Source organism: Mus musculus, chromosome 11 (assembly GCF_000001635.26).
Source record: "Mus musculus strain C57BL/6J chromosome 11, GRCm38.p6 C57BL/6J".
NCBI classification, from domain to species: domain Eukaryota; kingdom Metazoa; phylum Chordata; class Mammalia; order Rodentia; family Muridae; genus Mus; species Mus musculus.
The window spans coordinates 85,596,076-85,610,173 of record NC_000077.6 but is presented as its reverse complement, the minus strand read 5'-3'; the positions used below and the strand labels follow the sequence as shown (position 1 = coordinate 85,610,173).

General features: G+C 41.2%; 1 protein-coding gene across 26 annotated transcripts in view; it reads right to left on the bottom strand.

Moving 5' to 3' along the window:
* The window catches only part of Bcas3 (breast carcinoma amplified sequence 3), a 472,949-nt gene that overhangs the window by 215,885 nt on the left and 242,966 nt on the right, over positions 1–14,098 (bottom strand). Inside the window, exon 25 of one of the 26 annotated variants that reach the window (XM_006532542.4) lies at positions 3,588–7,428. The exons of the other annotated variants lie outside the window; for them this stretch is intronic. Coding sequence (XP_006532605.1) covers positions 7,424–7,428 — 5 coding nt within the window. The 3' untranslated portion in view covers positions 3,588–7,423. Of the gene's footprint in view, positions 1–3,587; positions 7,429–14,098 lie in introns of those variants that run through there. 26 annotated transcript variants of the gene reach the window in all.

Sequence of the window (14,098 nt, the reverse complement as noted above, 5' to 3'; positions counted from 1 at the left end):
GAGGACATCATCAATGGAGAAGTTGCACACTGCACTTCAGGAGGTGCACAGGAGAAAAAGCAGAAAGGACAGGCTGAGAATATGCAATCTTTCATGGTCTTCATCTGTCAGACCAGGTTTTCAAAGATAAGCCATTTAAACATAAATGCAAACTGCTTGTGATCCCCACCAGCCACCGGCCTGCACTGGAACACTGATGACAGATGCTATACACGAATGTCACATATGTATTCTGAAATCTATTTTCACTGAGTGATTTTGGAGTACGTGGGGAAATTCAGCATGTCAGTTTAAGGAAATAGGTAAGGTTTCCCTTTTAAGACCCTAAAAAAACCATATGGGAGCAAGATAATGTTTGCCCTGACCTGCCAAGATTCTGTGGCATTCATCCCAGCCGGTCCGTATTGCATTCCTGAGTACTAAGGCTCACTCTGGGGCCTGGCCAGGTGCAGATGTGTGAAAATGCATGTACCCAGAGAACTCCCTCACAGCTCCACATCTGAGGATGCTCCTCATAAGGCTATTCGAGCCGACAGCCACAGGAGGCTTCCAGGTCCACTATACTGTCCTTTAAGCTAGTCTGGACACAGGAATCCAGAGAAGGTTTTGTTACCTGGCTCAAAGCCAAGAGGAGACTCCTGTGCTCAGCCTGCACAGAATTCTCAAGCCACATCACACTCTGCTAACTCTTTCCTTACTCACCAGGCCATTTCAAAAGCACCAAAATTTGTCTGCTCAGAATGAGTCACATACATGATTTCTAACTATTTATAATCATGACCATATTAAATGTGGAGGAGAAAAAAAAAAGGACAGCTAGAAATGCTAAAAAGCAGAGCTGGAGAAATGGCTTAGTGGTTAAAAATGTCTTTCAAGCACCCTTATAGATAGGCAGCTCACAGCTGCCTTATAGGTAAGTCTAGCTCCAAAGGACCTGATGCCCTTTTCTGGGCTCTGATGGTACTGCACTCATGTGCAAAAGTCTCTCCCCACTACCCCCATCAACACAAACAAATAAATTATTTTTAAAAATAGCTATGAGTATTCACATAAAAATATTTAGTGTATATTATATAGAAATAACTCCAAAAATAAAAAGAAAAGATATATTAGTAGGGAAAAGTTCTACTTCAATTTTAAATTTTGCTGTCTTGTTAAACAGATCAAACCAGTTGGGAACCTGTGGTCCTTCTGTTTTAGCCTTCAAAGTATGGGCAGTACTGTGAGTATAGGTGCAAAGTCCTACCCAGATCAAACTAATGCAGGATGAGCTGTGTGTGTGTGTGTGAGACACCAGAGGTTGTTGATTATATTCATGACATTATTAGTGACATTGAAAATATACCTCATAATTCATTCATTCATAAATTTAAGTTCTATTCTGAGGATATATCATACAAAGCTACAGCCTTGAATCTTGTGAGCTCACAGAGTGTACTATACATAGGTTTTTTTTTAATTGTTGCTGTCCTGTTTTTATTTGTTTGTGTTTGTAGATGAAATTATTTGACATAAAATGTTGGAAAATAAATGTCCTCTTCACTGTCATGCTATCAATTGCTAGCTATTTATACCTTTAGATGCATAGAGGATTATCAGAATTCTTTTATTTATTTATTTATTTATTTATTTATTTATTTATTTATTTATTTAAGTGCACTGTAGCTGTCTTCAGACACTCCAGAAGAGAGCATCAGATTTCCTTATGGATGGTTGTGAGCCACCATGTGGTTGCTGGGATTTGAACTCAGGACCTTTGGAAGAGCAGTCAGCGCTCTTAACCACTGAGCCATCTCACCAGCCCCGATTCTCAGAATTCTAAATATAATTTTCATAGGACTGCATTAAAGTTCTAAAATAAGAAATACCTGCATAAGTCGGGCAGTGGTGGTGCACGTCTTTAATCCCAGCACTTGGGAGGCAGAGGCAGGTGGATTTCTGAGTTTGAGGCCAGCCTGGTCTACAGAGTGAGTTCCAGGACAGCCAGGGCTACACAGAGAAACCTGTCTCAAAAAAAAAAAAAAAAAAAAGAAAGAAAGAAAAAAAATAAAAATATAGTCTGTATATTCAGAATGTACTATATATATATATATATATATATATATATATATATTTATATTTTTTACTTTGAAGAGATGTGAGGGCTCATTAGTATTTATTTATATTTCCTTATTGTGCTTACTAGTTTTTACAGCAACATGACACAAACTAAAGTCGTCTGAGAAGAGGAACCTCCAAAGGAGGTGACATTTTCTAATTCAGTGAGTGATGGAGTGATTGTGGAGGGCCCTGTCCATTAGGGGCTACCCTGGGCTGGTAGTAATGGGTTCTGGAAGAAGACAGGCTAAGCAAGCCACGAGGAACAAGCCAGTAAGCATGTTCCTCCTTCATGGCCTCTTTGTCAGCTTCCATATACATCCCTGTGGGGCTGGTTTGAGTTCCATCCTAGGCTTCCCTTAGTGGACTGTGATTTGGGATAGGAACACTAAATAACCCCTTTCTTGCCCGAGTTGCTGTGGGGCAATATTTCATCACAGCAATATTCATTCTAACTAAGGCATGTACGTTATTGGGCTGGGATTCTAACTCATTGTGTAGCCCAGGCTGGCCTTGAATTCATGATCCTATCTCAATTTCCCAGTGCTAGAACAAACTAGCACACAATTATAAGCTGTATGTAGTTTCATTATACAGTCTCTGGTGTCTTTCTCAGGACCATTCCTAAGGATGATGGTCTTCTGGTACTGTCGTGCTGAGATCATAAAGATTACAGTATCGTCTTATGTGGAAAAATGATAAGACGACCAGTTAATAAGTTTTAAAAGTTGATGGTCTGGAACGTTTAAGGTAAAAATAATGTTTTGCCTACAAATGATGAGTTTTGTAGTTGTATCTCTTGTTTTTTAAAAAGTTTATTACTTACTTCTGTGTGGGACTGCAGGAGTTTATGTGCACCATGTGTATGTAGATACCCAGAGACCAGATCCTCTGAACTGGGGTTACAGATGAGTGTGGGTGCCTTGTGGGTACCGGGAACCTAAGCCAGGTCCTCCACGAGAGCTATCTTTCTAGCATTCTCTATGTTTTATATATTAATACATTGTCTGTAACATCCACAGTAATTATATAATAACAGTTTTCCTATAATGTTGAAGAGCTTGCTGACAGGAGACTAATATAGCTGTCTCCTGAGAGGCTCTGCCAGTGCCTGGCAAATACAGAAGTGGATGCTCACAGCCATCCATTAGACAGAGCACAGGGTCCCCAATGAAGGAGCTAGAGAAAGAACCCAAGGAGCTGAAGGGGTTTGCAACCCCATAGGAGGAACATCAATATGAACTAACCAGTACCCCCAGAGCTCCTTGGAACTAAACCACCAACCAAAGAAAACACATGGTGGGACTTGTGGCTCTAGCTGCATATGTAGCAGAGGATGGCCTAGTTGGTCATGAATGGAAGGAGAGGTTCTAGGTCCTGTGAAGGGTCTATGCCCCAGTATAGGGGAAAGCCAGGGATGCCAGGAATGGGAGTGAGGGGGTTGGGAAGCAGGGGGATGGGGAAGGGATAGGGGATTTTTGGAGGGGAAACTAGGAAAGGGGATAAGATTTGAAATGTAAATAAAGAAAATATCTAATTAAAAAAAGTAAAAAGAATAAATCCAAACAGACCTCCCATTAAATCCAATATTGATCTGTGTTTTAATATAGCAAGTCTTCATTAGGAATACATGATTCTATCCCTAGTTATCTCAGATAACTTACAGGAAGAAGTGCTAATCTCAGCAAAGGATATTTTAGCATTGAGGATAATACATTTTTCTTATTGTATCAACTAACAGTGATATAGTATAGTAACAGGAAATATGGAAAAACTCCTATTTGATCATGGTAGATAGGACTTTTATTACAGTGTTGGATTTGGTTAAAACTGTATTTGGGTTTCTAGATGGAAATCCATATAAGATTGGTGTATAGCTCCCTTTTTTGTTTTCTAGGACTCTGGCTTGTTTTTAAAAGCCTTGCTTAGAGTGAATTAGGGACATGGGTTGTCAATAGGTGTTGAAAAGTTCCTCAGAGCTGACACTGTTTATTATGGGACAGGAAAAGGCCACAGGCTGTGCACACAGAGGTGAGATAATGGCTTCTGCCTCACTTCACTGTCGGTCTCACTCAGCCTGAAGTGCTGTGTCTGGAGACTCCCAGCCAAGCATCATTTAAGGGCAGAGAATACTGAAGTTACTGTCAGACTGTCAACACTCGAGGAGATAATACCAAAGCCATGTTGAACTTCTATAGGGCTAATGTAGACTAAGAAACAAGACAGGTAAGAGAGCAACTGCAAGGTTTATCTCAAACACTGGCACTAGAGGCTCAAGAAGGTGATTCCAAGAATAGATGGCCATTCTAGGGCTCACACTCCCCCATGGTTTTGCTGCCATCAACAAAAGCTCACCTAGCCTTGTGTGACAGCACATGCTATAACCCCAAGACTCAGAAAGCTGAGGCAGGACGATAGCAAATTCTTTTCTCCTGAGAGTCTGAGGTAGAGAAAGATACATACATTTTCAAATTGACATCTTAGAATGAAGAGACAGCACATGCTCCTGTACTCGTGACTACTTGGAAGGTTGAGGCAGGAGAATCATTCAGTGCAGGAGTCACAGGCCAGCAGAATGGAGGGACACAATGAAGAACTGGCAAATTAAAACACAAAACAAAGGAAGCCACAAAACAGTCCTAGTTATGTCACCACAGGCATGGCAGGAGTTAAAGAAGGAAGCAGGGTAAAAAGATATGAGGAAAAGAACAATGGACAATTACCCTACTTCACAATAGATGCGATCTACGTATGTGTTGAAGAAGCCCAACAGACCCTCACACACACATACACAAAGCCCATTAGAAGATACAGAGGAATTCTAATTAGTTTCTCTTTTTAAACTACACATATGGGTGTGTGGATGTGTACATGGCAGTGCAGGTGTCTGCAGACACGCTTAATCTACTGTAAGCTGCCTAATAGAGATGGGGGATTGAACCCGGGTCCTCTGCAAGAGCAGCCAGGGCCATCTTGAGCCATCTTTCCAGCTGCATAGGCTTACTCTACTAGCTTTAGTTTGTAGCTGCACTGAGGATCGAACCCAAGGCACTGTGTAAGTTAGGCAAGAGCTGAACACTGAGCCACAGCCTCAGCCCAGGGCTGAACTTCTGAAGACCAAAAACAAGGAAAGAGTCTGGAAGGCAGAGAGGAGACAGGTGCAGATGGGCACATTCTGAAAGCTATCAGACTCTTATCAGAAAGGGCAGGATAAAAGGAAGCCATAGCATGTATATTTCAATGCTTTATTTTTTCCCCACACATACTTGTACATATTTGTGGGGTATCGAGTGATGCTTAGATATGGCAAAATTTTTTGAGTGCTGAGAGGCAAGAACTGTAGACTGTGAACTCACACCCAGCTGGAACATCCTCCAAGAATGAATGGCACATTGGGGGCTTCTCAGATAAAGAAAAATTAGGTGAGTTTACTCCCAGAATAGTTGTAGAAGAATGACTACAGAAGTTCTCCTGACACAAGGAAACCAAAGAAAGGAGCCCGGAGGGCCTGGGGGGTGGGGGGTGGAGAAGCCAGAGAGGCCAAGGTTAATAAAAACAAGCTTTCCTCTCATGCTTCAATTTCTAAATTATGTGTGACATCACTCGCTGATGCCATCCAAGTTTATATAAGGTAATTTAAAAGATAACTACATTAGAAATAGTGGAAGAAAGAACTATAGAGGAGAAAATATTACCAAAATTGGTGAATAATGAATAGTAGATAGAGAAAAAAATAGGTATTTATATTATAATACCCATAACTACAAAGAAATACAACATAAACATTGGATAAGCATACTGTATCTGCATGCCTAAATAACAAAGCTGCATAGTCATGGGTAATGTACACAGGACTGGAAGGAGGTGGAGGACATGGGTAATGTACGTAGGGCTGGGAGGAGGAGGATCATGGGTAATGTATACAGGGCTGGAGGGAGGAGGATCATGGGTAATGTACACAGGGCTGGAAGGAGGATCATGGGTAATGTACACAAGGCTGGAAGGAGGAGGAAGAGGGTCATGGGTAATGTACATAGGGGTGGAAGGAAGTGGAGGATCATAGGTAATGTATACAGGGGTGGAAGGAGGAGGATCATGGGTAATGTACACAGGACTGGAAGGAGGAGGATCATGAGTAATGTACACAGGGCTGGAAAGAGGTGGAGGAGGATCATGGGTAATGTACACAGGGCTGGAAAGGAAGTGGAGGATCATGGGTAATGTACACAGGTCTGAGAGGAGGAGGAGGAGGACCATGGGTAATGTACACAGGGCTGGAAAGGAGGTGGAGGATCATGGGTAATGTACACAGGGCTGAGAGGAGGAGGAGGAGGATCATGGGTAATGTACACAAGGCTGGAAGGCGGAGGAATGCACATGGCTTTTGCTGGAGAACCCATTTCAATAAGCCTCATGCAACATCTGGAACTCCCGCATTGCTGATGGGAACAGAAGATGATGGAGCCACTATGATGGTTAGGCAACTTTGTGAAATTAAACATACAGTCACAAATCAGGTGGCTGTTCAGAGCAATGTTACTTGAAACTGCCATGAACTGAAGACAACAATGTCCAAATGTCCTCCAACAGGTGAAACTTCCGTGGTCCATCAGTGTCATAGAATACCAGTCAACAGTGAAAAGGAAAACTGGGGTATGTGTCCCAGGGTTAAACCTATGGTTTAACACAAGCTTAACACGTGCCTCCCTCTCCCTAGCCATAAGAATTAATATATGGAAAACATAGATTTACCTCAAAGGCATTATGTTCAGCTATTAAAAAAACAAAAAGGAAGTATCAAAGGCCATATATGGCATGATCTAATTTATTTAACATCCTCAAAATAATAAAATTGTACAAATGCAGACTAGTTAAGTAGTTGCTATGGACTAGGACAGGTTGTAGGGAGGGAACTGAGTATTGTTATAAGGGGGAATATATGAACCTACACGTGTGAAAGATACTTGTGCTCCATAGCCCAGCGCCAACCTCATTTCACCCTGTCCACATAATTTAGATACTATGGGCTCCACAAAAGAACAACCTTTTATTTTGATCTCCAGACATCAGTTTTTAAATCTCGCAAGCTACATGGTATCCTTGAAAGCTTGAGGCTGGTGCTGAAGAGCTGAAGCCTCTGGATCCCAGCTCTGTCACTGAATGTGACACCTTGCAGAGGTGGCTAAGAGGGATCATCTCCCCATGTCAGCTCCCTGCATCAAAGATGATCCTTGTTGAGAAAAGTGAGACTCGCCTCCTGCAGTCCTTCCAGCCTGGGCTGGGCATGACTCCTTTGGAAAGTGATCCATAGCACCAATGACTGCTGTCAAACTTTACAGAGGAAGAGTTAATTAAAATTGAGGTCAGGGTACATAATTTGTAGTACATGCATCAAGAAAAACAGTACATTCATTAAACAAATGGTGTGGTAGGAGGTTTGTGGTATATTTGGAATAATAACATCTGGAAGGGTCATCTTTAGGGACTGAATTTCGTGCCTTCTTTTGACATATTCAGTTCCAGTACCCTCTTCATTTTGTCTTTTCTAGGCATTACACAAACTCTTCTAAGGACAGCCATGGCTCATCAGCAACACCAACAAGTGCACCACAGGATACAACTCATGTGCACCTTAGACCAGCAAGGGAAGGGGAACAGCAAAACATGATAGCCAATGGTGAACTGGGATGCCCTCTCTCTCTCTCTCTCTCTCTCTCTCTCTCTCTCTCTCTCTCTCTCTCTCTCTCCTTCCTTTCTTTCTTTCTCTTTCTTTCTTTCTCTATTTCTCTCTCTCTCTCTCTCTCTCTCTCTCTCTCTCTCTCTCTCTCTCTTTCTTTTTCTAGTTTTTTTTTTTTTTTTGAGATAGGGTTTCTGGCTGTTCTGGAACACACTTTGTAGACCAGGCTGGCCTTGAACTGGCTCTCTGCCTCTTGACTGTTGAGATTTATAGATTAAAGGTGAGTGCCAGTGAACTGCTATATATTTCAATGTTCAAATCCAATGGAAATAAAATAAATATCTAAACTAAAATGACTTTCTCCACTAAAGGCAACTTATATATTTTTAAATTGAGGTTAACATAGTATAAAACAAACAAACAAACATATGTTTATTTATTTTAAAAAGGCAGGGTATTATGAGGCCTAGGCTGGGTTGGTGTGTTACTATCTATGTAAGCAAGGATAGCCTTGAGCCTTCACACTCTGTACCATCATATAGAAAGTCTGGGCACTAAACTCCGGGATTTCTGTATTCCACACAAGTACACTACCAACTGAGTTGTATCCCTACCCCAAGGTTTATAACACACACACACACACACACACACACACACACACACACCCCTCTTCCACTAATAAATAAAAATAAAATCCCATGAGTATGTAACAAACTCACCACACAAACTCACCACACTAGCCCAGTTTGCCTCTGTCTCCATGAGTCCAGGATGGACCAAAGCACTGCCTCTGTTTAATTTTGTCCCAACTCTGAACCCACAAGGTGTAAGAGGCCTGTAGGTTTTCCTCTGGTGTCAGCACAGTCGCCACTTTTCCTGGCTTTGGTTTTCTACCCACACTCCACTTTGGTTTTATTGAAAACCTCACACATGAAACTAGGCTCCACCCAGGTTCGGCTGTGATCATTTGGTTTAAAAGAACTGCAGGCCTAACGGATGCCAAGTTCAGATTTGGGTTAAATACTTGGTTGGAAAAGCAAGCTGGAGCAAGGCAGTTTTCCAAAAAGCTGTGCCCTATGGTGGGCAGCTTTCAATAAATATTATTAAACACTACCCAACTCACTGTTTTATTCTCATGAGAAATGGGGGAAGAAAGAGATGGAGGGAAAGAACAGCTCCATTAAGAGCCATAGCTGAGCCAACAGTGGGACCAAATCTTCACAAAGCTTCAACTGCTCAGCTACGCCTTACAAACAGGACTTATGCTACCCAAAAATGTTACAGAGGCCTCCTCAGAAGCTTGGGTCAAGAAGTTTTAACTTACTTTTTATTATTTGTATTTATGTGTACACAGGTATGGGTATATGTATGTGTAATTGCAGTGCCCAAGGAGTCCAGAAGAAGAAGCTGGAACCCCTGTGGCTGAGTTACAGGTGATTGTAAGCCACCCAACAGGAGTGCTGGGACTCAAACCTGGGGCTTACAGAAGAGCAGTAAGTGTTCTGTACTGCTGAACCATCTCCTTAGATCTAAGGTGTAAGGTTTTGTTTTATTTCTTTATGCATAAAAGAAATACTTGCTTTCTCTTGAGCCTAAGAGTAGAAGAATAGTTTGGAGCACTTTAAACATCTGTTTTGAAGGTCATGGCGCTAACATGAATCCTAAGTTACCAAGACCTTAAATCAGTCCAATAACTCAAGTATGAGATTAAGTGCAGATCTGAAGGACACAGATCTCAGTAGCATCAAGGTTTCCTGAAGCTGCCACCACTGCTGCCACAGGGACCTTCCTTCTCACTAAATGTTTTCCTTTATTCAGTTACATAAAGTGGGAACATTCTAATGATTTGTATTTTTAAAATGTTTCTTTAAACAAAAGAAAAAATTTATGACTTGATTATTCCTTCTCAAAGTTCTGCCTATCTCAAACGTGGAATAAAGTCCTTAGCATCTGTTAGTGCAGATGTGTGGGCTGGGAGGTGGAGGGTGAGAGAGGACACCAAGCCCACCCATCTCCTGAAGTTTCTTCAGAAAAGACAAAACTTTCCAAGTGAAATAGTCATTTTGGTAAATGAAACCAGTTGTAAATTTAGACAAGTTTTCTTTCTTTCATTCCAAAGTATCACAAGAAAACATACCCTGTGCTTTAAAGGCCATAAAGCTCTGGCTTAGAACAGGGTCAACAAGAGCTGAAACCACTAATGTCATACTCTCACCAGCAAGAACAAAGGGCACTGACGCCTCGGCACCACTGGGACCCCCGCTCAGCAGCCCCGCCCAGGCAAAAACCATATGCCAAGAACATGCCAGGAACAGAGTTTTACAGCCCAGGGAAAAATCTGTCCATTTAGGGACCATAATAAACATCCAACATCCTCAAGAGACATAAAACAAGAATATCAAAATAGGAAGAGAGGCACTGGGAATGGAGAGAGGGATAAACAAGGCTGGGACAAAGGTAGACACAGAAGCACAAGCAGTGCATCCGGAGATCGGTCGCTGCTGCAGTCATCTTAATGGTGTCCTAGATTTTACTTGTTGTAGGATGAGAAAACTGTGTTTATCTTTAAAAACATGTATGACTTGAATCCAGTCTCCTCTGACTGGAAGACATATACAAATGACAAGGATTAACTCTGGCTCTGGGACAGAACTCCAGGATTAGCTGGGACAACAGTATAGTTCGTATTATACACATATGATGCATAAGAAATGGAAGACTATCACTGTGGGACCAACACTTAGTGAGCCCTTTAGGTGTTTGAACTGTGAACAAAAGCATTTAGATGTCATATTCCAATAATCATCACAACACAGGAGACAGACATTTAGTTATTTTAAAAAATATTTATTTTATATATGTATGCATGTATGTTTGTGCATGAACTTATTTCCACATGCATGCCTGGTGGCCCTCAGGCCACAAGAGGAGGTCAGAGCCTTTGAGACTGGAGTCACAGCAGTTGTCAACTGCCATTGTTTTGCATTCTTAAGAACTAAGATCCTGAACTTCATCAGGTATGAGAACAGGAATCAAACCTACACTTAATTACAGAAATCACACATTCTCAGGACAGATCTGACAATTCTAAAAGTGCATTCATCAACAATATTTTCAATGAAAACCTGTGTAAAGACATTCAGGGGAAATAAATTATACTGTTTTTGAATTCTCCTTTCAAAGGAGGTGGTATGATGCACTTACATGTTTCTGACTCATGGCTCCCCCTGAAGAACAGAACTAATAGCAGCGCCGTTAACTCATGGGATTTTATAAGGATGGTGGAAGTGGAGAGATGCTTGGCAAAACTTGGTATTGTTTGCTATTGTGAGCTATTTGCATAATTATCATGCATAATTTAATATGTAAATCAGAACTAAGACTTAGAAGCAAGGTACTAATATCTTATTTAGTAAGCCAGCCCAAATCATTTTTCAAGAACATGAAAAGATAATAAAAGCTTTAAAAAACTTTAAAAACCAAGCAATATTTTCCTTTTTAAAAGAACATCTACTAAGTTGCATATATCAATAGGTTCTTTTTGTTAGATTGTTTGTTTGTTGAGGCAGGGTTTCTCTGTGTAGTCCTGGCTGTCCTGGAACTCACTCTGTAGACCAACCTGGCCTTGACCTCCACCTGCCTCTGCCTCTCAAGTGATGGGATTAAAGGTGTGCATTTCCATGCCTGGCTTTGTTTGTTTGTTTTTTAAAGATAGAGTCTCCTGCATCCTGGGCTGGCCAGGAACTCACTATGAAGACAAGAATGACCTTGACCTTCTGAACCTTCTACTTGGACCATACACAGTTTCTTTAGTTCTGGGAATCAAGGCCATGGCTTTTTGTACTCTAGGGAACTGCTCTACAAACTCTACATCTGAGGCCGCAAGAGATTCTTCAACACAATTATCCTTGAAACTATATGTGTTAAAGCAAACTACAGTGGGATTGCACCAGCAGTAGCAATGACTGATGAAGGCATTACACAGAGCCCTTAGACTTATTAATAGTTTGAACACATCAACCAAGCAGTTAGCTTTCTGCAAACATAAAAAAGTGGAGAACTTAAAACTGACTAGGAGTTGCGAAACTTCAATGATCAGGAAATGGAAAATTAATACATTTGCGTCTTAGGTTTATTTTCAGTTTCTTTTGAGAGGGTATTGCTCTGTAGCCCATGCTGCTAGATAGACCAAGTTAGCCTTGAACTTAGAGAGCAATGTCTACCTCTGTTCGAAAATGATGAGATTAAACTCATACACACAACTCAGGTACACTTTCCTATCAGGTTTCTTTTTTAAGCTTATTGAAAAGCTAAGCATTATCACTTATTCTGAGGATGTGGTAGAAGAACAGGTCTGAATAGACACTACAACAAGACAAAAAGCAACCATCATTTTAACATGTGAAAACACAGGTCGAGAGGATGGGATCTGAAGAGCCTTTACACATTTCCAAGTGGCTAAGAGCTCTGCGATCTTTACAGTGATAAATATTGTAGGGGCTGGCAGTCCATGGGGACGCCCCACTCATACGCTATTCCACAATTGAGGAGCAAGGTGTCAGCTCCATTTAGGATCACTGTGCGTTTGGCTTTTTTGAAAGCTTTAACACATATTTTGAAAAAGCAATTAATAATTCTCAGGGAAGCAGCATTCCTTTGCCTCCTCCATTGCCCTCAGCACTGGCTAGAAAGAATGAGCTGGGAGCTTCAGACACCTTATTTCTTTTAGTTTGCATTCTCACACTGGGTGACAGAGAAGACATGTGACCTTGAGTGAGCACTACTTCAGTGGGAAATCTTTTCTGAGTGAAGAGCCCTTACATGTAAACGTGCTAACTGGAATTAGGAACTGTTCATAACTTAAAGGTCTCTCTGTGACCTGCATGTGAACCCAGGTGAGCCACTAATACAGGAGTCTGACATCATCAGGACTGTATTAGGGAGGTTTGTCAATGGCTGTCTGAGGTGATACTGCTACAACTTTTTCCTTCTAGGATATACATACTCACTATATAATAGTGACTATAAGTATACTGGGAGGCTAAGGCCATGAGAAGTTGGGTAACAAAAATGGTGTGTGGGGCTGGAGAGGTGGAGAGCAGTTAAAAGCACTGGATGCTTTTCCAGAGGACTCAGGTTGTATTTGCAGCATGGTACAGGCAGTTTACAACCCTCTGTTACTACAGTTCCAGGATCCAATGTCTTCTCTGGCTTCTTTGGGCATCTTCAGATATCAGACATTCATGATGTGCACAGACACACACTCAAGGAAAACATCCATTCACATGTAATAACAATAAGAGAATATTTTAAAGTGTGTGTGTGTAACACACACTTCCTAGGTGTAACACACACATACCCACACTCCCTGATTACTTCAGGAATACAAAATTGGCAGTCTTGATCAACACATTAGCCAAGATCCTAGAGGATGCAAGGAAGTCCCAGAAGCACACTAGTGAACAACCAATCCTACAGAACTACAGAACAGCAGACAACAGTCATTCATCTTGACCTTGGCTGCTTTTCTTTTCTTTTCTTTTCTTTTCTTTTCTTTTCTTTTCTTTTCTTTTCTTTTCTTTGTAAAACATAATAAAAAAAAATCTGTAAGCACTTAAATTTTTTTCAAATTTTGTTTTGCAAAAATACGACATGTATGTAGTCTAAAAGACTCCAAGGGAAGAAAAATTTCCACGTCTTGCTGCTGCACAGTAGTCTCGAGGTAAGTACTATTTGCATCAAATATAAAAATGTGGTTCCAATGTTCTATTTGGAAATGTTGAATTCATTACCCTTACTGTATTTTGGGAATTATTTAGGGGTCAACAGAACATAAAGAAGGTGATGATCCAGTTACTTTAATATTTGATAAGTGTTAAGAGGAGATGTTTAAGAAGAGAGGAAGAACCAAGGCAGCAGAGTAACAAGAGAGGCCGCAGAGCCTCCAACACCACAGCAAGTTCTCACTTAGGACCCGGCCCTTCTTTGTTTTTTGGGTTTTTTTTTGTTTTCTTTTGTTGTTGTTGTTGTTGTTCTTTCGAGACAAGAGTTTCTCAACCCTGGCTGTCCTAGAACTCACTCTGTAGACCAGGCTGGCCTCGACCTCAGAAATCAACCTGCCTCTGCCTCCCAAGTGCCCAGGCCTTCTCATGTTATAAAATCAGACATTTCAGATACAGGGGTGGTGGAGGTGGGTGTAAAGGGGTTTTCTGAGACCTCTGCATGCTGAGAAAAGCATGGGTAAAAGCAGTCTTTTCTTTGGCATGCACACAGTCTACATTTTAAATAATATGGTCTGGAGAAGATGTAAGTGGGGAACTGTGC